At 33.5% G+C, this 26,770-nt stretch overlaps 2 protein-coding genes across 2 annotated transcripts in view; both read left to right on the top strand.

Annotated features, from left to right (window-relative positions):
* LOC126883828 (odorant receptor 83a-like) overlaps positions 1–21,938 on the top strand; it is a 40,884-nt gene extending 18,946 nt beyond the window's left edge. Inside the window, exons 3-7 of the mRNA XM_050649502.1 lie at positions 3,895–4,270; positions 6,627–6,729; positions 7,450–7,557; positions 12,463–12,621; positions 21,888–21,938. Coding sequence (XP_050505459.1) covers positions 3,895–4,270; positions 6,627–6,729; positions 7,450–7,557; positions 12,463–12,621; positions 21,888–21,938 — 797 coding nt within the window. The remainder of the gene's footprint in view (positions 1–3,894; positions 4,271–6,626; positions 6,730–7,449; positions 7,558–12,462; positions 12,622–21,887) is intronic.
* A 698-nt stretch (positions 21,939–22,636) lies between these two features.
* LOC114328902 (uncharacterized) overlaps positions 22,637–26,770 on the top strand; it is a 53,784-nt gene continuing 49,650 nt past the window's right edge. The window contains exon 1 of the mRNA XM_050649501.1: positions 22,637–22,771. Coding sequence (XP_050505458.1) covers positions 22,637–22,771 — 135 coding nt within the window. The remainder of the gene's footprint in view (positions 22,772–26,770) is intronic.

The following is a 26,770-nucleotide window of genomic DNA, read 5'->3' as shown; positions in this document are numbered from 1 at the left end:
CGCCGAAACAGCTGTAGTCACTTAGATATAATAAATTTTGTGGAAGTATAGAAAACAAACGTTTTCAGTGTTTTATTGTTAGATTATACCAAAGAAATCCGAATTAGAATAGAAAAGGCTAGAAGTGCATTCACTAATATGAAACAAATATTATGTAGTAGAAACCTCAGCCTAAATCTTAGAAAGCGAGTACTAAAATGTTATGTATTTGCTGTTATTTTGTAGGGTGTGGAGACATGAACTCTCAATAAACAATGCCTCAATAGACTGGAAGGATTTGATATGTGGACGTATCGAATAATGCTGAGAATCTCCTGGACAGACATAATAACAATGAGAAAGTACTAAGGAGAATACAGAACAACAGGAAGATACTGTATTCCATAAAAATAAGAAAACTTCAATAATAATTATGCAGGGAAAGATTCAAGGAAGGCGCAGCATAGGTAGGAGAAACATGTCCTGGCTAAGAAATCTCAAAGAATGGTTTGGATGCAGCTCAACTGAACTCTTTCTGGCTGTAGCGTCAAAAGTGAGAATAGCAATGATGATTGCCAACCTTCGTCGCGGAGATGGCACGTAAAGAAGAAGAAGATAGATAGCTAGATCAAAATATGAATTTTACATTGGCGGAAACAGCGACAAGGATCTCCATCTTCGAAGGCTACTTGATCGACACTGAGCAATGCAGCGAGGCGAAACTGGTGGAATAAGGGAGGAGAATTGATCTGTAAGGCAGTGTTGTCAGATTTCTCCCAGCCCGTCGCATTCTTTCTCAGCGAAGTAGGAAACCTTATTTTACGAATGACCTTCGTATAAGAGTTTTCAGTTGGACGAAGAAGTAGAAAATGCTGTTAAAGGATTACTCGAACAACAGCCACAAAAATTCTTGAAGGGGGGTATACATTAGTTGTTGATGTAACAATGGGTAATGTGCCTTCATTGTAGTGGCAATTATTTGTAGATATATTCACCAATACTTTTTTTCTGTACCAAAAAATGTTTCAATTGAATAAACCTCGTGTATTTATAGTCGAGGAAATGAAGCATTTTGGCTCGCAATTTTTTCGTCCAGCATGGATTTACTTGAAATTTTCACAGAAGGTAGGGAATAGTCCAAGGATCATTTTATATATCATGCTGCTGTACGCTAAAACCTTGGGGGTAGTTTCCACCCCATCTCGGTGGTGAGAATTTTTTATTACATTTTAACCATGTAAATCGATGTAAAAAGTAATTTTAACAAAAAAAATGTTTTTTACATTTACTTCGTAAAACTAATATTTTTCGAGTTATTCGTGGTTGAAAGTAGGGATGGCGGTTTTTGACAAAACACCGGTTTTCGGTTATACCGTTTTTTTTTGCTTACGGTTTAACCTGGCGGTTATAACCGGCCAAAAAAACCGGTTTTCGGTTTTTTAATCCAATAGGTTACAAAGTTACATTTACAATACACTTTAGCGATACTCCATTCGACTCGATATCAATATGATCAAAATTAGTATTACTATCGAAAGAACATGTATTACTTTTAACACGTTTGTATATTTGTAGAATAGGTACATTTTAACTCATTTAATACTTCCTGTATGAGTGTATCGTTTTGAAAACGTAGCGAAATTCTTGGAGATTCGTATTCGTAATCAGTAATTCGATATTCATAGTCAGAGCATTATTTTTGGTAATCAGAAAAAGTCCTTCACCTACTTTCAATGTCAAGAGTTAAGTGTGAAAAATAGATGATGTTTGCGTCTAATTCCACCAGATCACTTCTTATGTAAATATTATGATTACAAATAACTTTTCAAGGAAATAATATAATAAAACTTAATAATTGTTTCTGGCTGATGTGAGATTGCACTTTCAGTTTGCTTCTGTATTTTATAAAATAAAATAAAATTTGAATTATGGTTTTGTTTGGAATAATTACTTGAGAATAATAATTATGATTGGGATCCGAAAAAATACCTAACCTAATCCTAATCACCGTAAAGACCTAATAACCGGTTTTTACTTTAAAAACAAAAAACCGGTTATAACCGGGACAAAAAACAACCGGTAAAACCGGTTATTTCGAAGTAAAAAAAGCGGTTTTAGGTTTAAACCGGTAGGTTTTTCCCATCCCTAGTTGAAAGTAACAGTTTTTCGACGGAAAAATCGACTTTTTTAGAGGGTTTTTGAGAATAATTCGAAAAATATTCATTTAATCAAAAAAAAACTGTAGATATCAAAATTGTATCTTTTAGTAATACAAACGAAACTGTTTTTCTATAATATTTTTACGACCAATACAAAACGAGATACGGCATGTTAAAGGTTAGCTTTTTTCGTCAAATGCATAATTTGACATAATCAAAGACAAATAACGGGAAAGCTTTGCATTTTCCAGGAAAACTTACATAATGTTTTTTCAAGCATATAATAAGGTCTTTCAAAAAAAAAATAATAAATAGTTTCTAGCATAAAAATTAAGCAACTTATGATAAAAAAAAGTCGGTACCTATTTTTCTCTACGAAAAAAAAAAAAAAAAACAGTGAAGACAACCCCCTACCTACCCTTGTAACTAAAAATTGGTCTTCGCCTTTCTGTAATTCCTTTTATATTAATATTATAAATACACCCAAGAAGTTTGACCTATTTAAAAGGCCTAATTTTGGAAAAATTTAAGTTTAAAAAAAAATTGATTTTTTGCAATTTTGCATTTTTTATCATTTTCTTTAAAATATCTTCGAAAATACTGGAAGTACGAAAAAAATGGTGGACTACTAAATTGTAGCTTTTTTAATAGCTAAAATTTTCTTATGCATATATTTTCAATAAATTGAACAGTTAGCGAGATATAGCTGTTTAAATCATCTATTTACGAGCAGACATCCCCTTATTCGAGCCTTTAAACCCACCTCAACTAAAAATTAAGGAATCTTACGGAATTTAATTTACACAGTCTTATTAATCTTTAAAAATCCTACCAAACTGTTATTGAAAAAACTTTTTATCGCCAAAAATGAGGGAGCTATGTTTATAAAACTCTTTTTTTTTTTCGAAAAATTCGAATAGTCCCCTTATAGAGCATTTTCAATGTACCTATATAACACCACAGAGCCGGTTCGTATACTGGATGACTAAAAAACTATTTGTATGTGTATTTTTTATATATTTGTAAATTCGTATTTTTGTGTAAATAAATATTTTTGTAATTCTTTAATTCTACTTTTTTTCTGTATAGATATATTAAATTGTCTACTTATAAAAATTGCCATGTTATTAAGGGTGGTTTTTAAGGGTTGAAATATTATAATATTATATCCTAAAGCATAAAACAATCATTATTTGACCAGTCAAAACCAAATTTTACCTATATTAAAGTTTACAATGTTTTTATATAATTTTTGACAATAAGGGTAGTTTACACCCCTAAAAATAATCAACGCCCTTGAGCATGATATAGAATATGAATTACAGGGTAAGATGATCCTAAGCCCAAATTTTTATGTAAATTGATGCAAGCCGAAATTATTCTTTTAGGATAAGTAAACTTTTCATATATAGCTCCAACAAAGGTGGTTTTAAGGGTTGAGATATTGTGATATTATAACATCTTAAAGCACAAAACAATCATTATGTAAATAATAAGAAGCAAATGTTGACAATATTAAAGTTTAAAATGTTATTTTATAATTTTTTACAATTAGGGGTAGTTTTCACCCTTAAAAAACCAAAAGCGTACAACGGCTCAATATAGAAAATTAACTGGAGGGTGAAATGAGCCTAATCCCAAATTTTTGTACAGATCGATGCTGGACGAAAAATTGCGAGGTTTTGCCATTTTTCCAGCTTAATTTCCTCGACTATTAGTTTTTACTCAAAAATTACTTTTATAATATTTTTTGTAGGTGTTATGTTTGCTTTATTAAGTTTAAGCTCGCCATTGTTTTCCAATAAACAACTCCCATATGACGTTAGGTATCCCTTTGACTGGACAGTAAGCCCTTGGTATGAAATTATCTACTGCATGCAGACATTTACTCATGGAATAACTATGACAACAATTGGTATTGGAGCAATCTATATGGTTATTGGTATATTATTAAGTATTAGCAGTCAGTACTGTATTCTTGAAGAATGCTTCGAGATATTCAATACCCCTGAGATGTACTCTGTTAACAAGAAATTGAGAGACATTCTGAATGATGGTTTGAAGAATAAATATACTGATGAGAGGAGGGAATATTTTGTTAGATGTGTTAAACATCACCAACTACTTTTAAGGTAACTGCTAATTTTTTCTCTTTATTATACCTATAGTATGTATATGAAGATTGATTTATCACAGTCATAGACTTCGAAAAAGCATTTAATAAAGTAAGACACGACATACTATTAGAACGATTGCAAGAAATTGTTTTAGATGGGAGAGACATCAAACTACTAAAAACCTTAAACTAGAACCAAAACGCCAGAATAATAATCGAAGTTTCCACGTCCACATACGTAGAAATTAGGAAGGGAGTTAGATAAGGATGGGTCTTGTCACCCTTGCTTTTATATTTATTCCGAGTTTCTAAAGAAGTACTGGAGAATTCCAACCATGGAGTCAAGGTAAATAATGTAAACATCAATAGCATCACAATCGCCAATGATACGGTGTTGATTACGAATTCCGACTTGGGTTTACTCATCAATAGGACCAATTTTGGTCTGTGAGCAATTCGACATGAAAATAAACATTAAGAAAACCAAAGTGATATCAATCCGAAAAAATCAGAATCTCAACTGTGCAAAATAAAGGGGTACATTTTAGAACAGGTCAATAAATTTAAGTACCTGTGATACTAGATCGATAGCAGCCTAAATCCGGATCTCGAAATAAAATCGAGAATAGAACAGGCCAGAAAATCTTTCGAAACAAATCAAAAGACTGCTAAGCGATTCTCGAATAATACTCGCAATTCAACTACGTTTACCAAATGTCTGGTCGACTATTCTTTATGCAGTTGAAATGTGGACCCTTAAAACATCAACCATAGATAAATTAGAGTATTCTGAAATGTGAATCTACAGGAGAATACTCAAAATTTCATGGACATCGCATACCTCAAACGAAGAAGTGCTGACAGAATAGGCAAAAAACGAGAAACACAGTGAAAGTTAGAAGAACATCATATCTAGGCCACATACCGAGAAACAATAGATACCAACATGCTAAACTATTAGTGAAAGGGAAGATCGATGGAAAGATAGTACTAGGAAGGAAAATATGATTGTGGCTAAGAAACATCCGACAATCGACAGGGCTAAATCTTGAACAGCTAGTAAGAAGAGCTGAAGACAGACAAGAGTTTGCAATTGTAGTAGCCAACCTCCATTGAGGCACTTTAAGAACAAGAAGTAAAATTATACATTAAAAATGAATAACCATTTTCAATTTCGTTGCAACACAAAACTACAGCCGCATCATTATTCCAGTTCAATCAGAGAGTACAGCAAGCACCTCTACCGGCTTCGAAACTTATTAGTCTCTCATCAGGAGGCACATATGCTGCTCTCTCTGACGCAACTAGGACAAACCCCGGCGTGCAGTCACGGATTGCAACGAACGAAATGGCAGGGATGCCCTAGCGGCAACTGCTAGCAAAAGACTAAATTTTCAATCTAATAGCAGATAAAACAACACCAAGAAATGTTAATCTATATCCAACCAGATTGAAAACAATGCGAACCTTCTTTTTTTGGTTTTTTTTGTTTTATGTGCTATTAGATTGAAAACTTAATCTTTTGCTAGCAGTTGCCGCTAGGGCATCCCTGCCATTTCGTTTGTTGGAATTCATGACTGCACGCCGGGGTTTGTCCTAGTTGGGTCAGAGAGGGCAGCATATGTACCTCCTGATGAGAGACTAATAAGTTTCGAAACCGGTAGAGGTGCTTGCTGCACTCTCTGATTGAACTGGAATAATGATGCGGCTGTAGTTTCGTGTTGCAACGAAACTGAAAATGGTTATTCATTTTTGATTTACATGTTTACTTTGATTGGAGTACGACGGGAACCATTCTCGTTGGAACTTTACCGCGCTGAGCAGATGGGACGTGAATTATAAATTGTAAAATTCCCTCATCTTCCTTAGTCTCAGCATTCGTTATGGCTTGCAAATTTTAGAAGCCTCGGAGGTGTTACCAGAGAAGGTTCCCATTGTTTTCAATCTGGTAGGATGTAGAGTAACATTTTTTGGTGTTGTTTTATATGCTATTAGATTGAAAACTTAGTCTTTTAAAATTATACAATTCTTGGGGAGGGGAGTAAACAAAGTACACCATAGTACTTTGATTACATCAATGTAGTGTCGAAAATCCTCGAAATTCCAGAAGATGACGTGCATAGCAGTCACCCTAGGCTCTATGTGCTTCAAGGTTCGGTTCTAATGGAGAGAGTAGATTAATTAATTAATGGAGTAAGAAGTCTATTCTAGTAAGCGTATTAGGCTGGGTTGTTTGGGTTCGTAGCTTTACATTTATTTAAGTAAAACATTTATAGCAAACTTCAGAATGTTGAGATCTGTGTTCAAAATTTGCAGAAAATGGCATTTGCATGGTTTAAAATAATAATATTAATAAACCAACTCTATTTTAGATTCACCAAAGAGCTGAACGATGAACTCAATCCTCTGGAGTTATTTGAGTTAGCTCTAAGTATTTTTGCGTTATGCCTTGGCTCTCTTCGGATTGCAAATGCAGTTAGTATATTTTTATACCTATCTATTTCTACAAATAACAAATAAAAGACAAAATAAATAACCTCCAAAAGCTCTCACATATTTTGAAAACTATGTCATGTACATTTACTCTGGGCAAATTAGGAAAAAAAACAAGGAAAATTCAAAAGAAGAAGTAATTATTTATCAATGATTAAATAGCTTGGCAACATAAAAATTTTTTTTGTAGTAGAATTATATTTTGAGAAGACCGTGAAAATCTAACAAATAGTTTAGCAACAATTACACTGTTAATGAAAAATTTACGGTCGCACTAATAACCAGAATAATTATAATTCACTGCTCAAGTTATAAAGATAATATGATCAATTAACATTTTATTGGCAAAATATTAATTTTTCATTTTTTTTGCATAGTTTTTAACTGTTAAAAAAAGAGTTTTAAACAATTTAATGTTTCTTAGAAGGTTTTTGTTATCTTCTAATTTATAAAAAAAAATGGGCTCAAAGCATATTTTGAAGAGCTTGAAAATAAATGATTGAAAACTTTTTTGGAACCGTTTGCATGAAGAGGAAGAAACAAAAATAACATTTATATGTACATACAAGACATAACGGTATATTTAACAAAAACAAAGTACTCAATTCGACAATTTTAACTCTAAATGAACATTTTATTACGCATATTTAAATTGTTTAAAAATAATTTAAAATCATTTTTTTGATAAACTTTTGATTTCAGGAGTCTTTAGGTAGCAATGTAGAACAAGCAGGAAGCTATTTATATTTAATTGGATATACAATGCAGCTATTTATTGACTGTTTCTTTGGAACATTTCTTTACCACCAAGTAAGTGGATAGAAACCAAAATATTGTATTTTTCTTCTCCTCGTAGCACTACAACCTGGTGTGGGTCTTGTATGACTGCCCAACTCTCTCTTCCATCTATAACGGTCGTCAATAATAATTGGGTCAGTAGGTAGCCCTATTGTTCTCAAATCTGATCATATTATCTCTCTATCGAATTCGTCCTAAAGACCTTCTTTCTGTCGGGACTTCCTCCCAGATTAAGGTGGCAAGGAGTTTATTAGGGAGTCTATGGACGAGGCCCATTTTAGACATTGGGATTTAATCTCTTGGACTACGTCGCTAGCTCGATACATCTGTTTGACCTCGGCATTTGTTCTTATTCGGTATTTGTTACTATTCATATGAGCGGCCGTGGAGTAACGGCATAATCGCTAGCCTCATACGCCAGACAAACCATTTTCATTTCCAATAATGACACGAGCCGTCTCACCGTGCCTCGGAGAGTACGTTAAGCCGTCGGTCCCCCTGGGCTAGTGTACATCGACACTAGTTACTTGAAACAGGGTTAAAGATGTAATTGGTGCTGGAACTATCCGAAAGGATCTCCCCGGCAAAAATGCCATACGATATTATTATTATTATTACTATTCATATCGTGATAAGGCGCACAGATTCTTCTTAGGTTTTTTGTTTCAAAACATCTGTTTTTTTTAATTATCTTTGTCAACGTCTTACTCCTATACATTAGTACCACTCTAATCATTGTTTTGTATATTCTGATTTCTGATGTTCGTGATGTATGTTTGCTGCCTGAATTCTTTCCTTTATCTCTTACGTGATATCCTTATCTGCAGTCATTGTCTTATTTACTTACTTACTCCGTGGCGTTACAACCCTTCGTGGGGTTTAGCTGACTCGACAACATGCCTCCACTTTTCTTTGTGTTGAGCAATCTCCATCCAGATCTCCACGGCCATTGCTTTTAGTTCTTCTGATATAATATTATCATACCACTGGAGTTGAGGGCGTCTACGTGGTCTTCTTCTAGTTGGAACCTCTTTTCATACTAGCCTTACTCTTCTTTCGTCAGCATGTCTTCTGAGGTGTCCTGCCCATTGGAGTCTTCGAGTTATTTAAAACACTTCACCCTTCAAAGTTATATTGGTCTATTTTATGTTTTAGTCTATTCTATCGCGTCTCTTTTGCCTGTTAATGCAGATATATCTGGTTTTAATTTCATTTACCCTTAAGCTAGTTTTTTAGCCTCTACTTCCAATTTATTAAAGGTCTCCCTCACATTGGTGACCATGTTTCCCACAATGTCAATATCATGCGCGTATACTAGTAGTATTTTGGTCCATTTCTTGTCAGTAGTTTCGTTCTAATATGTGCTGTTCTTACTACTTTCTCCAAGATTATATTAAGAAGGAGAGGTGACAGTGCATCTTGTTTCAGACCACTTATTTCAAACTTTTTCAAACCATTCTGAGAGTTTGTTCCCTATCCGTACTCTAGATCTACAGCCATTTACACGCATCTTAACAAGCTGGAGAACCCTTTATGGAACTGAAAGTTCTGAGCAGGGCCGGATTTACCACTAGGCCGACAAGGCACTAGCCTAAAGCTACAAATAGAGCGAGTACACGCTGGCACAGTTTACCACACATTAAAAGTTTAAAAAATATAAGAGCGATGATTTAACATACCAATTTTAAACATAACCGTGAGAATATATTATTTACTAATTCTGTTACTTTCTTTACGTTGTACCTGTTAGGCTATTGATTATGTACTATAGAAAGGAACTACAACGTTAACGGGGTTTTATTATTTCATATGGTCAATGAATCTCTATATATGAAAAAACCGCGGAGTGCTACCATTTAAAAGGGTGCGTTTTTGAGAAATGGGTGAATTAGTCCCTGGGCACAGGTTACATTAGGGTGAGTTCTATGCACTTTTGTTACAAACACGTCTACATAAAAATTGTTCCTGGTTAAATTTCCTATCTAAGTATAGCTTTTTAAAGTCAAAGATACTTTTTTTTACAAAAATATATTCAAAAGAAAAAGCACAAAGAAACCCAAAAGAAAGAAATTTTGTTTTTTGTCCCATAACTTCTGTCCACAGGGATATAGGTATAGACATTGCTTCACAGAAAAAAAACTTACATATTTTGTCTTTAAAATGATGTTTGGTAGAGGTCATTAGGATTTAAAGTTTTCGAAATATGATTTTTCAAAATTCACCACTCACAGCAATTTTGGGCAATTTTCCTTGTTATTTTGCAAATATTGTTCTGTAACTTTTTTCTACGTAACTTTAGGCATATGCAATGGTACATGTAAGAGGAATAGAAATCAATTACCTTTAAAATGTTCTACTGTATAATGTTGTACGACTTCTTTTAAAGAGGTTATCTTTTTAAAGACTTTATACTTTTAACGAGTTTTTATATTTTTTACGATTATATTTTAAATTTCCCATTATAACTTTTTTTTCTAAATTTAGGTATATATTATAATAAAAAAGAAAGCTTATCCTGTTTACTTTAAAATGGTGTATTATAAAAAATTCTAGGATTATTTTTGAATAAGATATACTTTTTCAAAATGTAATAAGTACATACTTGCAACGATTTTTGATTTTAGGATTATTTTTTAATTTCCTCATTATAACTTTTGTTATGTGATTGTGTGTTATGATTGAATCTTATTTTTTATAGGTAATACTTTGGATCCACTTGACTCGGCCGGGCAAACTTCAAAATATGGATTAATTCCAATATTTACTGTCAAAGCTCGGCTCCTACACCACAAGCTTTGCTTGAAAAAATAGCATGTAAATGTACCAAAGGATGTACAAAAAACTGCGGTTGTAGGAAGATAGAAATAAGTTGTTCAATATTCTGCAAAGGGTGCATGTGCATGGGTACTAATTGTGGGAACTCTAAGATAACTGAGGTGTCAGAGGAAGATATTGAAGCTAATGCTAACAAAGAGATGGGCTTTGATTTTGAAATTTTTTTAAATGTCAACGTTTAAATAATTTTAACTAAAGTGATGTGTTTTAAGACTAATGTTTATGTAATTTTTGTAAAAGAAATAATTTTAAATAATACAGGTAAAAAAATATCAAAGAATCACTCGGTTTCCATTACATATTTAAATATAGATGATACAGCATTTTAAAAAACAGAAAGTAAGCCCTCTTTATTGAGCAATACATAGTATATTCATGTACAAGAAAAAAAGTTATAATGAGAAATTTCAAAAATAATCGTAAAAAATATAAAAAATAATATTTTTTTATATTAGGTATTAATATACTATATATAAGATAATATTATATAATATATAATATATTATATAATAATATTATTTTAATTTTATATTATATTATAAAAAATCGTTAAAAGTATAAAATTTTGAAAAACCATAATCTCTTTAAAAAAAGTCGTACAACGTTATACAGTAGACCATTTTAAAGGTAACTGATTTCTATTCCTATTACGTGTACCATTGCGTATACCTAAAGTTACGTAGAAAGAAGTTACAGAACAATATTTGCGAAATAACAAGGAAAACTGCCCAAAATTGCTGTGAGTGGCGAAATTTGAAAAATCATATTTCGAAAACTATAAATCCTAATTACCTCTACTAAAAAACATTTTAAAGAAGAAATATGTAGGTTTTTTTTTCTGTAAAGCAATGTCTATACCTATATCCTCGTGGACAAAAGTTATGGGACAAAAAACAAAATTTCTTTCTTTTGGGTTTCTTTGTGCTTTTTCTTTTGAATATATTTTTGTAAAAAAAGTACCATTGACTTTAAAAAGTGATATTTAGATAGGAAATTTAACCAGGAACAATTTTTACGTAGATATGTCTGTACCAAAAGTGCATAGAACTCACCCTAATGTAACCTGTGCCCAGGGACTAATTCACCCATTTCTCAAAAACGCACCCCTTTAAATGGTAGCACTCCACGGTTTTTTCATATATAGATGTCCATTGACCATATGAAATAATAAAACCCCGTTAACGTTGTAGTTCCTTTTAGCTATCTTATTTTGAATATAATCAATAGCCTATGTACAGCGTTATTATCGATGTTTTTAATAAACTCGATTTGGATTTTCCGTGGTGATTGAGTTGCGTGTAATAAGCTTATTGTCCACGGAAAAAATTAAATGAAATTAAAATAAATTAAAATAAATGTAAAAACAATAAACTGTATGTTAATAATATATTTATTACAATCGGCAAAAAGAACGTGAAAAAGAACGTGAAAATATCCTCTCTCGAAAGAGGGTTTGTTATTTTAGCGAGGGAGTGACCGCACGGGGTGCCCGCTGTGACCTACTGAACCAGACCACAAACACTAATCTGTCATTAGGTAGTTCTACCATATAGCCAGACAGGCGACAATTTATTAGATCTGGTGTTTTAAAAACTGAAAGGCATTTTACCTGAATAGCGATATATTTCGTTTCTTAAAACTTAACAGGCCCTTTTATGCATATGGTTTGTATATTAAATGTGAATTTTAAATGGGACGTATTATTTCATTTTGAAAAATTATTAATAATTAAAAATTAAAATTAGCAAAATAGTAATTGAAGCGTGTCGTCACATGGATATCACAAAATGCCGTCGTCAGTCATATGGCAAGGCCAGTAATATGGCAGGGTATACTCAGGTGTTCAAGCCAGAATAAAAAACTATATCCTCAGGCTGAGTATGTCCCATGTTCTGAGTATTACAATTCTCGCCAAATTATTATGCATAATCATCACCTTACTTATTTGAACGTTTTTTATTAATTTAATACATTCCCAATTTTCCTTTGAAATTATGTTTATGCTTTTATGGCTGTCCACGTATCGTAACTAAATTGAGAAGCTCTTGCAAATCATTTTAATAAAATAACTTTTTTTGTTAGGCAAGCCTCTTGCCAGATGCTATATTTCATAGCAACTGGAGGACTTTGGATGATGAAGAATTAAGAAAAGATTTTGTATTCTTGTTACAAAATTCTCAAAGAATACCACAGATTAATGCTTATAATCTCTATGATATGCATATGGTGTCATTTATTAAGGTGAGTAGGCTAGTTAAAACTAATAAAACTTTGTTATCCTAAAGCAAAGTGAATCACTTTTACTGGCTGTGATACTATGGACCTAGTTGAACATTAAGTTACCTCAGCTTATTTCCCATTTCCAATTCTCCATTTACTGATTACCACACTGATATTTCTGGCATCCTTATCCACAGCATCCGTCCATCTCAACCTTGATCTACTTGGTAGTCTATTTTCCTCGTATTTCTCCAAAAAAGTACGTCTTCACTACCGTAGGTATCTAATTTTTATTGTAACTAAATCTTTGGTTTCATTTATTTCGTTTAATTATTATTGACTTAACTTAACAGGACACATAAGGAGAAATGAAAAGTACCGCCTCGCGCAACTGATCATCAAGGGGAACATTGAAGGAAAACGAGGCTTGGTAGGCGCCAGATTTCATGGCTTATAAATAACAGAAACTCAACCTGCCTTTATTCAACATCTTTGTTTAGAGCTGCATTGGACAGAGACAGATTTGCCAGTGTAGTCGCTAATCTCGACTAAAGGAGACAACACCACACGAAGACTGTTGACTTTAATTTGTATTTATTTTGTTCATACGAACTTGTAGATTCTATAAGCAACTCGTTAAGGAGAATGCCTTTTTCAATTCCGTGCCAAGCTTCACTTGATATGCTTTCAGAATAGAGATTAATGGTTAGAGGGGACAAAATACAGCCTTGTCCCACTGAATGCAATTATTGTCACTTATTGGGTATGTTCACCTTCAATTCTGAGATTCGCGGTCAGATTCCAGTAAAAGCTACTATTTTTTTCAGATCGTGGTTAACCTCTGTTTCTTTTAGTACCTACTTGCATCAACTTGGCGTGATGCAGTCCATCAGACGCTCTCGTAATGAACCAGGTATGTCTACACGTCACAATTGATATCTCTGCATCTCTAGAAGAAGACGTGTAATGAAAACAAAGCCTCTCTTGTACCACCAGCATTTACGAAACCAAACTGTTTGGGGGAAAGACTTTCACACAGCCTAATTCTCTAAGAAATCTTGGCATAAGGATGTCATCACCATATTAAAATTGTTCATAAAATTGGTCCTTCTTATTTTTTTTATACCCAGATTAAATAAATTTTCCTTTGAATCTTATAATATTATTTCTGTGACTGATCGATGTAAACTCAAGGACTTAGAAAAACACTATTTTTGGTGTCCCTTGATTTATATTATCGGTTGGTAATCAGAAAATCATCAAACGTGGAGTACGGCAGGGTTGTGTTTTGTCACTTCTTCTTCTTTAAGTTCCATCTTCTATCGAAGGTTGAAAATCATCATGGCAATGCGGACCCTGTTGACTGCCGCTCTAAATAGCTCTGCACTACTGCATTCGAACTATTCCCGTAAGTTCTTAAGCCAGGATGTTCTTCGTCTTCCCACATTTCGCTTTCCTCGGATTTTGCCTTGCATAATAAGTTGTAATAATGAGTATTTTTGTCCTTTCATCACATGTCCCCAGTACTCAAGTTTTCATCTTTTGATAGTTAGTATTATTTCCGGTTGATGTCCTATCCTTCTAGTTACTTCCACGTTTGACATTCTTTGAATCCATGATATTCATGCATGAATCCAGGATTCTTCTGTAACACCAAAATTCAAAGGCGGCCAACTTATTCAAATGGACTTGTTTCAACGTCCACGCTTCCAAGCCATAAAGAAGAGTAGAGAACACGTAACATCGAAGCATCCTTAGGCGTAGTTCTAACCTTATATCCCGACAACAAAGAAACTTTTTAAGTTTAATGAATGATGCATGTGCTATTTCAATACGTGTCTTAATTTCTTTGGTTTGGTCTACATTTGATTTTATCCATGTTCCTAAGTATTTGTAGTTATCCACACTCTCAATCACAGTATCTTAAATAGTGAATTAGATGTTTGCGTGTGCTGATTTAGTTATTATCATGCATTTAGTTTTCTTTAAATTCATCTTCAGTCCGTACTCATGACAGCGTTCATTAAGACGTTGAATTATGTTCTGTAAATCATTGTTGTTATCCGTTATTATTACTGCATCGTCTGCAAGACGTAAGTTGTTCAAAACTTCTCCATTGATAGATATACCTTCTATTGAATCTGAGAGCGCTTCTTGAAATACCGCTTCACTGTAGACATTGAAAAGTAGTGGAGACAGCACGCAACCCTGACGGACTCCTCTCTGTATTTTGATATCTTGGGTGTCCTGGTTGTCAACTCTTACTTTGGCAGTTTTATTCCAATATACTTATATTAGATATAATTTTCATGTCACGACTGTCAATATTTTTGCTTTTTAATATATCTACAAGCTTTTTATGTTGAACTTTATCAAATGCCTTTTCAAAGTCTACAAAACATAAGTACATATCCTGATTCACATCCATGCATATCTGGGCCAGCACATTCAAGTCGAACAAAGCATATCGCGTGCTCATACCATTTCTAAAGCCAAATTGTGTGTCACTGATTTCATATTCGAGAGTTTTAACAATTCTGCTGTATATTATTTTCAAAAATGTTTTAAGTGTGTGACCCATTAAAGATATTGTTTTGTGATCCGAGCAGGTTGTTGCACTTGACTTTTTGGGAATTGCTACAAAGGTCGGTTGCAGCCATTGTCTGGGGATTGTGGCAGTCTGATGTATTAGATTAAAGAGTTCAACCATTACATCAATCCCATCTTCATCAATATGTTTTAATAATTCGATGGGCACATCATCTGGTCCAGTAGCTTTACCCTCTTTCGTGTTTTTAATGGCATAGATGACCTCTTCTCTTAATATTGGTGGTCCGGTATCCTCTGTGATTTCTAATGACAGTTTTGCTCTTTCATCATTAAAGAGTTGTTGGATGTAATTGGTCCAGTGACACCATCTCTCCTTCACGTCAGTAATAATATCCCCTTTATCATTTTTAAGGGTATTCGTTCTTTTGTTTTTTCTAGAACCTGCCATTTCTCTGATTTTTTTGTTTAAATTAAAGCTGTCATACTTTTATCCAGGTCTTCTATTTCTTCGCATCTGTCGGAGAGCCACCTCTCATCTGCCTCTCGAATTTTCTTTCTGATGTTTCCCTGAATTTCTTTGCATTTATTCATCTATATGTTTTGTCACCCAGCCTTTTTAATCTATACTCTGAATAACTCTTAAGGGAGGCTTTGGGCGACAGACAAAAGGGAGTACGACTGGATGGAGAAGTAATCAACAGTATCAGATACGCTGACGATACACTCATTCTTGCAGAAAATTTAGAAAATTTGCAAGATCTCTACACATTAGTAAATCTAAATAGTGAAGCAAGTTATTGGAGAGGTCTAAGGTTTAAAACAGACGAACCACTCTGCTGCGCTACTCTGTGGATACACAAAGTGGCTGGACCAGGCGATTTTGTAGCCACAATGATTTCGTAAGGTTCAAAACAGACGAACCACTCTGCTGCGCTACTCTGTGGATACACAAAGTGGCTGGACCAGGCGATTTTGTAGCCACAATGATTTCGTAAGGTTGGCCGTGGGTTCTTATGCGGAGTGTGGCTGGCCAGTGTCGTTCGTCTGGGATGGTACGTTTGATTGGCATGGGAATTTACGGCTAATCTTCGGGGACTACTTTGTGGATCCACAGCGTAGCGCTGCAGCGTTAGTTCAGAGAAATAAGGAAAAAAAAATATCCTGTTAGTGACACAACCCCCTCCAGGCCGAAACCAAATTTTTTGAGTAATATGGACATCTATAATAGTAACCTATATGTTAAGTGCAGCCGATTTTGATGATATACATAGTTATAAACAAATGAAGATCAAAAAACGGTAAATTTTCCTTTTTTGGTTTATTACCAAAAAATTAGGCATTTTAAACAAATATGAAAATAAGAAACTCATAACTCATATAAAGAACTTCATAAAATTTGGGGCAGCTCCTAATGCAAGGTCAAATGGTATCCCGACTGGGCTAATAATAAATTTTGAGTTTTTATAAATATTCATAACTTATGTAAAAATTAAGTTAGAACCTTCTTATTACATGAAATGCTGAGACTTCTTGTGCTTAAATCATATATTAAATTTTAAAGGAATCGGTCAAATAATTTAAAAGTTATATAATTTGTTTATCCCAAATTCATTTTTTTTTGCAACCCTATAAGTCAGAAAATTATGAGGTTACAGTAATACTTCGGACAGTTAATGAATGAAGAACATTCATACTCTTAACTTAATTTAAAAAAATGACAAAAAGTAATTTTAAACAGTGTAAAATTATTTTGCAAAAACATGTCGATTTTTTGCTTACTTATAAACAATTAGAATAACTTTTTAACCGTTACCCGTAGAAAAATTATTTTTTAATATTTAGAAAGAGTGAATTTTTATACACGTTTACAAAGAAAAACAATTGTCCTAGGACAATTAGGGACGAAGTTAGCCCCCCCGTTTTTTTAATTCACATGTTTTTGCAAAATAATTTTGCCAGATCTAGAATTATTTTTTGTCATTTTTTTTAATTAAATTATTAGTGTAAATCTTCTTCTTTCATAAACTATCCAAAGTATTACTGTAACTTCATCATTTTCTGACATACAGTGTTGCAAAAAAGTTAATTTGGCATAAACAAATTAAATAACTTTTAAACTATTTGACCAATTGCTTTGAAATTTAGAGTATGATTTAAGCATCAAAAGTTTCAGCATTCCGGGTAATAAGAAGGTTCTATTTTAATTTTTACATAAGTTATGAATATTTATAAAAACTCAAAATTTATGATTTATTTTGCAATTTTCTAAGCAACAAATAAGGATAGACATATTCAGCGAACGCCATATTGAAGTTTTTTATGGATCGCAGTTGGAAAGATTAATGTAGCTTAAGGTGTGATTTCTCTTGATGGGGAGGAGATAGAACGGGTAATCCATTTTAAATACCTTAGCAGTTGGTTAAATGTAAATTGCGATTCTGGCGAGTGAAGAGATAATAACCGGGATCGAAATATCACGTAAGGGCTTTTTGAACTGGAAACCAAATTTATGTAACAGAATCCTGTCGATGAATATTTGCAAGAAGGTCCTGAAATGATATATGTGGTCTATCTTATTGTACGGTTGTGAGACATGGACGTTAAAAAACCCAATCCTGAACAAATTAGAAGCATTCGAATTGTGGTGCTATCGACGAATGCTAAAGATATCGTGGGCTTCGCACACTTCCAATGAAGATATTCTCCAAATCACGAATTCAGAACGGCTGCGTATAAACATCATACAGATGAGGAAAACATAATACTTCGGCCATATAGTTAGAGACCCTAAATACGATCTACTTTGCCTATAATACAAGGAAAAGTGGATGGAAAGAGAGAATCGGTCGAAAGAAGCTATCATGGTTGCGATTGCGTAATATTACACAATAGTGTGGCTCTGGTTCCACAATAAAAGAGGTAGAGAGAGTAGAGAGAGGTTTCAGGAACTGGTAAACATGATGACGGCATATGGACACAGCACCTAAAGAAGAAGAATCAGCAACTATAATTATTATATTAGCAATTGATATTAAAACTCTGTTTCCACTTATGAGCCATTTCCGATCATCCTGCTTAAAAATATGTTATCGTTGGTTTGGAAGAAGAATGTCACAACTCAAAAATTGCCATTTTTGAGGTTTACCCTCTAATCAACTCTAAATGTTAAACTTTATTATGGGAAAAATTGTCAGAAGTTGCATTCATATAATTTCCGCTAGATGGCGACTTATGACAGTTTGACGTTGTCAAACCCATGCACTACATTTTATGGAAGAGCGGCGCAATATAGTTGTGTTTCAGTTGTTGTGGAAGTTACCACGTGTTTTTTGGAGAACAGTGTTACAATTTAAAAAAGGAACGTATTTTGAATTTTGTGTTTAATATTTAATGCAAGACAGTTACATTTCATCTTAGTCGTCGTATTCCTTATACGATATGTGCGTTTATATAGAATTATTATAAGCAATACAGTAACATTTCGAACACATTTTGGGAAAACTGTTCCAAATGCTAATTACAGGTAGAAAGGTGAGAACAAAAAAGGTCTTTATGTTTATATTTAAATGATAATAATGGGCTCTTTAATATTGTAAAAGATTTTACCTCTTATTTTTATCTCAACAAAATGATAATGAAAACTAGCACATTAAAATTTTAAAACGTCGCTCCTGAAAATTAGAACTTTTCGACTTGTGACAGTGTTCTTCCAAACCAACGTTATTGGACAAATCTGTCCTCACCTATTTATATAGGTGAATAATAATAATAATAATAATAATAATGTTTATTTACTTCTCATTATGCTCTCATATATAAATCTCCGTCTAAATCTCCGTCTATTCAGGACGGATAATAACTCTCCGTCTATTCAGGACGATTAAGAAGGTTTAAAGTTAGTAACAACCGAAAATGTGACAATGCACTTTTTGAGAACTCTGAGAAGGCGTTCTACCGAAAACTCAATTCCACCGTAGAAAGTGTCGACAAGTCTTACCCAAGCCAAGAAGAAATTCATGAGTTTTGGGGAAATCAACTTTCCACACCAGCTGCTTTTAACAACAATGCTGGCTGGATAGAAGATACGACGCACAACTGTCACCACTACGTCACTGCTAACTACGAACCATTCACGACTGAAGAAGTCTCAAATGTCATCAAAGAGCTTCATAACTGGAAATCTCCTGGACCAGACGGAGTTCAGAACTTCTGGCTTAAAAAGTTTTGGAGTATTCATGAGTGCTTATCAACATTAATCAATCATGTTATTTCTAATCCGCAGGAATTACCATCATTTCTAACTCAGGGAACTACTTATTTAATACCCAAGGATCAAAATAACACCCAAGATCCATCCAAGTACCGCCCAATTACTTGTCTTCCAACTTTGTATAAATTGGTCACATCCTGTGTAACCCGGCGTATCTACCAACACTGTGCTCTAAACAATATCATAGAGCCTCAACAGAAAGGATGCGCTAAGGGTTCCATGGGTTGCAAAGAACAGCTTATCATCGACTCAGTCATTTCTAACCAGGTATTCACTAAAAAAAGGAACCTTTTTACTGCTTTTATTGACTATAAAAAGGCCTTTGATTCAGTACCGCATGAATGGCTAATAGATGTATTGAAAATATACAAAGTAGATGATAACATAGTGACCTTTTTAAGGCATATAATGAGAGATTGGAAGACTAAAATTCACCTCCAAATACCTGGTGAAAACAATATCGAAACCGAAAATATCGCAATCAACCGGGGATTATTTCAAGGAGACTCGTTGAGTCCATTGTGGTTCTGTTTAGCTTTGAACCCCCTTTCTCAGCTATTAAACTCCACTGACTCAGGTTTTAGCATTAAAAGCAATAATACTGTGGTAGCGAAGCTCAATCATCTGTTGTATATGGATGATTTGAAATTAATGGCTTCCACTCGAGAACACCTAGAAGAGATGCTAAAAACTGTAGAAACATTTTCTAATGATATTAGTATGCAGTTCGGTCTAGACAAGTGCCGTGTTTTGAATATAGTCAGAGGAAAGGTACAGCCCGGTGGATTCGATATGCAAAATGGCCAGAACATCGTGGCCATGGGCGACAACGATATGTACAAATATCTTGGAGTAAAGCAGGCGCGGAAAATTGACCATAAGCAAATGAAAACTGAGATAACTACTGAGTTTATAAGAAGGGTAAAACAGCTGCTTCGTTCACAGCTTAACAGTAAAAATTTGTTTAAGGCACTAAACACCTACGCTTGTTCCGCGCTTAGCTATTCATTTGGTATTGTTAAGTGGACAAAAACGGATATAGAAAATCTTCAGCGAAAAGTACGAACACACCTCACAAAGGCACAAAAACACCACCCTAAAAGTGCAGTAGAACGAACGACATTACCCCGGTATTTAGGAGGAAGAGGACTTATGGATATAGGTGAGCAATTAGATAAACAAATTGCTAATTTAAGAACTTATTTTCAGATGCAGGCTGAGACATCTACTCTACATCGCGCTATCTGCGAAGTAGATGACACAACACCGATCAAACTGAGGGAAGCAGAACTGCGCATAAACCACCTTACTAAGGACGAAAAAGTGCGCGCCTGGATGGGTAAACCTTTGCATGGGCGACATCCCAATGAGGTCAGCCAAGATTATGTCGACAATATAGCGTCGAACTACTGGTTGACATCAGGAAAGATGTTCCCTGAAACGGAGGGTTCATTACTGGCCATTCAGGATCAGGTTATAGCAACCAGAAACTACCTGAAATATATCATCAAAGACCCTCAGGTTCAAAACGACAGATGCCGATATGGATGTCAAGCCCAAGAAACCATCCAACATCTTACAGGGGGCTGCCAGGCATTCGCTGCAACTGAATACAAGGAACGACATGACGCAGTGGGAAAAATCCTTCATCAAGAGATAGCTATCAAGCTGGGACTTCTCCAAACGGACCATCTCCCGTACTATCAATACGTCCCTGAGAGTATGCTTGAGGATGGCAACTACAAGCTATACTGGGACCGCACTGTGCTCACAGACCAAACAGTGGCACATAATAGACCAGATCTCGTACTAGTTAATAAATTAACAAGACAAACAACACTAATTGATGTAGCGATACCTAACAACAATAATCTACGTAGTAAATTTACTGAAAAGATCGCCAAGTACAGAGATCTAGAAATTCAAATACGAAGGCATTGGAGAATGCAAAGTACCCAGACGATACCTATTGTTATGTCTACTACTGGAGTAATTCCGAAGAACCTCCTCGAAAGCATAAAAAGGCTGGGTCTAAATGAACATCTTTACAAGACCATGCAGAAAGCTGTACTACTCGCAACGGCCAGATGTGTACGAAAGTTTTTGGGAGATACACCTGCATACCAAGTCACCTAGGGCTCGATAACACCGAAAGAGTCCCACCAGAGCTCAATCCTTTTGATACCGTAGGTATCTGGGATGAGTCAATTTTCCCCTTAGAGGGAGTGTGAGCCGTATGGCTAAATCTGGATAATGTTTATTTACTTCTCATTATGCTCTCATATATAAATTGAATGAAAGTTATAAAAGCAAAGCTAATATTGCACAAATACAAATTGTTACATTTGTACATCGTGTATTTATGCACGAACGACATTTTCCCATTCTTAACAAGTTGCAATCTAGAAACATTTCTTAAATTTACATATTTTCATGAGTTTGTTGACAAACTAATTTTAACTTTTAGGTAATAAAAGTGGCATTCTCATTTTATACGATGTTATCTACGCTAAAATAAGAAAAGACCGGATATGAAATGAATGAGCACTTTAAGGTTCTTTAGTTGCATTTATAATTGGTGGTTAATAAATATTTTTCAATGCTCTTATGTTTTATTTCATTAAAAAGGCAAGAAAATAACAATTTTTAATATTCTGAAATATAAAAGTACTTTCCTCTTGAACGAAATTCACATTTTTGACATAACTCGCATAAAATTGATAAAATTTGATATCTTATGATTGAGCTTTAGCTTTTATAAGGCAAAAATATACCCTGTTCGTGACACTTCAACAGCCAGGGTACTGAAGCGATTTTTCGACAGGTAATACCTATAAGAACAAATTGTAACTATTTCCTGCGTAGGATCTGGCGGCCATGTTTATTTATAAACAATTTAGTGTCAAAAAACGGTCTTTTTTCCTTTTTTTTGCAAATTAATGGAAAACAGTAAGACTTATGACTTTCTTAGTACAGACATCTTCGAGAGAATGAAAAAAGCTTTAAAATGGCGTATTACAAAGTTTAATACACTCATTTGTTGTTAATATAATTGCGAAATAAGGTCGAAATTTCAAAAAAATAATTTCGCAATAACTTTTGTAAAAACAAGTATAGAACTTTAAAATTTTTGTCAAATGAGGGAGTAAAATTACTTTTACAAAAATAAAGACATTCCTTTGTAATAATCATCTCAGTTTAGAACTAAGACAAAGAATGGTTAAGTGCTATATTTGGCCGGTACTGTTGTATGATGCAGAAGTGTGGACGCTAAAAGTATCGATCATGAACAGGAGTGAAGAATTGGAAATAATGTGGATTTATAGACGAGTGCTGAATATATCTTGGACAGTAAGAAAAACTAATGCAGAAGTACCTACTAAGGAGGATCAACATAGATAGAGAACTGCTATAAATACCGGAAAATGTCCTATATGGGACATATAGTGAGGGGAAGTCGATATAAAATATTACAACTGATCCTTAAAGGCAAAATAGAGGGCCGTAGAGGTGTAGGAAGAAAACAAGTTTCTTGGTTAAATACTTATTCCATATTGCAAAATATCGAGAAGCCTTCGCAAGGGTGATTTCCAACATCGGATAATTTTGATATGGTACGAGAAGAAGAAGAAGAGTTGCTATTTTACTAGATTATATTATAATATGTACATTCCTATTCATAACTACAAAATCTTCGTTGGCATATCTCTCCATAAATTTTATTTTATTAGAAAATAATAAACAATTATTCTTATTATCTTCTTTTTAACTATTTAGAATGGGAAATAAGCCACAATATTATTAAAAAATGATTTTTATTAACGTTTCGACGCCCAAATCGGGTGCCGTTGTCAAAATACAAAATACTATTAATACAAACAAAAATGTTGTTGCTTAGTAAAAAAATTCTTCTAATAATTTATTTAATTTGACTCATTTATATCGGCAATTCAGATACATATGATACATTTTAAAGTAGAAGACTTTAAAATGATATTGCCAATATTTATGAGTTGCGTTCCTGGGACGACTTTACTGAAAGATAGTTCATTCGATTACATGAAATCAACCCCAACTCAAGAATATCCGTCACAAAAAAAAAAAAAAAAAATCATAGCATGTGATCTGTCTTTAAAAAGACAACCACATGCAACGGTGACATTAAAATTCTCGCGTTAGAGATCTCATAGTAAATCACGAGGTAAAACCAGGAAAAACCTCGTGATACTATCCCGACATCGTAAGTATTTGGTCTTACATTTAATTTACTCTCAAAATTAATACCAAATTCTGACTTTACTATAATTTTGTTTAAATTATAAATAATATCAATAATACATGGGTATATAAGTAATACTAAAATATAAAATATGTTCTAACTCGACTATTGACTTACTAATTGTGGTATTTTCTTTCTATTGACTTCCTCTTTCAGTATGGGTATCCACATCCTACTGCATTCCACCGAGGAATTTGCGACACAATTGGTTTCGTTTAGCATAATTAGAGCCGCTTCTTTGATTTTTCTCTTTTTACTATCTGTTTCTTTCAGGACTATACTTGAATCTCTCCACTGAACTCTATGTTCATTATCCCATGCGTGTTGACATATTTGAGATCTATCAAATTCTCTATTTTTAATATAAGATTGATGTTCACTTATTCTAACGTTTAATGGTCTTGATGTTTCACCTATATAAAACTGTTCGCATTCACAAGGTATTTTGTATCAGCTATAATGGAGTTATTGACATTATGTACTAATAATACTTATTTTCAACTAAATAATGAATTTTATAAACAAAATTTTGGTCTAGCAATGGGCTCCTCTTTATCTCCATTATTGGCTAATATATTTATGGAGGATTTCGAAACTAATATCATTTCTAAACAAAATTTAAAACCCACTGTATGGTGGAGATATGTAGATGATGTGTTTTCAATATGGCCTCATAGATCAGAATTGTTGGATACATTCCTGAATATTATAAACGATCAAGAAGAGACAATAAAATTTACAATGGAAAAGGAATATAATAACACCCTGCCTTTCCTCGATGTTTTAGTCTTAAAGTAGGATACTGGATATGAGACTCAAGTGTATAGAAAACCAACACATACCAACAGATATCTCAATTACAAATCAAATCACAACATCAACGTTAAAAAGGGAATCATAAAATCCTTATATGATAGAGCCAAAATTACTTGTTCTAACGAAAATTCCTTTTTAGAAGAAAAACAATTCTTAACATCTGTTTTATTAAAAAATGATTATCCTTTATCGTTTATAAATAAGGAATTGTCAAGATTGGATCGAATGGAACAGAACAACATAGAACGGGATCCTATAACATTCACAAGAAATAATACGAGGAAAATATCAATACCATACATAAAAGGACTATCCGAGAAACTTAAAACAATAGGAAATAAATTCAACATTTCAACAACATTCAAAACAACCAACACATTGAGATCTATTCTATCTAAAACTAAACCTAACAATGAACAAGAAAGGACAAAGAATTGTATTTATAAAATACCTTGTGAATGCGAACAGTTTTATATAGGTGAAACATCAAGACCATTAAACGTTAGAATAAGTGAACATCAATCTTATATTAAAAATAGAGAATTTGATAGATCTCAAATATGTCAACACGCATGGGATAATGAACATAGAGTTCAGTGGAGAGATTCAAGTATAGTCCTGAAAGAAACAGATAGTAAAAAGAGAAAAATCAAAGAAGCGGCTCTAATTATGCTAAACGAAACCAATTGTGTCGCAAATTCCTCGGTGGAATGCAGTAGGATGTGGATACCCATACTGAAAGAGGAAGTCAATAGAAAGAAAATACCACAATTAGTAAGTCAATAGTCGAGTTAGTACATATTTTATATTTTAGTATTACTTATATACCCATGTATTATTGATATTATTTATAATTTAAACAAAATTATAGTAAAGTCAGAATTTGGTATTAATTTTGAGAGTAAATTAAATGTAAGACCAAATACTTACGATGTCGGGATAGTATCACGAGGTTTTTCCTGGTTTTCCCTCGTGATTTACTATGAGATCTCTAACGCAAGAATTTTAATGTCACCGTTGCATGTGGTTGTCTTTTTAAAGACAGATCACATGCTATGATTTTTTTTTTGTGACGGATATTCTTGAGTTGGGGTTGATTTCATGTAATCGAATGAACTATCTTTCAGTAAAGTCGTCCCAGGAACGCAACTCATAAATATTGGCAATATCATTTTAAAGTCTTCTACTTTAAAATGTATCATATTATGTATCTGAATTGCCGATATAAATGAGTCAAATTAAATAAATTATTAGAAGAATTTTTTTACTAAGCAACAACATTTTTGTTTATATTAATAGTATTTTGTATTTTGACAACGGCACCCGATTTGGGCGTCCAAACGTTAATAAAAAATCATTTTTAAATAATATTGTGGCTTATTTCCCATTCTAAATAGTTAAAATTGTAAAAATGCCACAAGAAAATAGCTTCAGAACAACTTATTATCTTCATCTTACGGTCCCTTATACTTAACACGTTGACAGACAGAATGTCTATAGACGTCTAATTTCGATTGATGTAATGTGACAGAACGTCCATAGACGTTGCATTTTCCCTATTCTACTTTGCAAAATACATATAGTGTTACAACACGTGCTTATACATTTGACGCACTGTCCGTCAACGTGTTAAGGATTATGTACATTTGTAATTCTTATAATATCCTTGCCCATAATATCCTTGCCATTACATTTGTAATACTTATAGGCCAGGGTAATAAGACAAATATATACCCTGTTCGTGACACTTTAACAGCCAGCGTACTGAAGAGTTTTTTCGACAGGTAATACCTATAAGAACAAATTTTAACTATTTCCTATATACCTACTTCCGTATATATACGTATTTCCTAATACGACCCGATTTGGGTGTCGCGAAACGTTAATAAAATTATTTTTCAATTTAATTGTGGCTTATTTCCCATCAAAGTAGTTAATTATCAGACAAACCTTTTAACAATAAAAATGTATGTAATATAATATTTGAGAGATAATGTGTATGTGTGTAATTTGAACTATACGATATTAAAAATGACTCATAGCACACGCCGCAGAAACAACAGGCACCTGTCTGTAGTACCTATTCCTTTTTATTTCAAACTGTCTTAGCATTGTTTAGGAAATACTATTTAAAAAATTCTTTTATAAACAATGGTCTTTAGTTTTCACTGTTCTTAAATAACATTACATCGTTGTGACTGTATTGTGTGTCTTGTATTGTTCGCTTCCGTTTGCTTACGTTTGTGTTTCGTGTT

Source organism: Diabrotica virgifera, chromosome 4, assembly GCF_917563875.1.
Source record: "Diabrotica virgifera virgifera chromosome 4, PGI_DIABVI_V3a".
In the NCBI taxonomy this organism is placed as follows: domain Eukaryota; kingdom Metazoa; phylum Arthropoda; class Insecta; order Coleoptera; family Chrysomelidae; genus Diabrotica; species Diabrotica virgifera.
The sequence above is the reverse complement of the archived record's forward strand: the minus strand, read 5'-3'. Positions and strand labels throughout refer to the sequence as shown.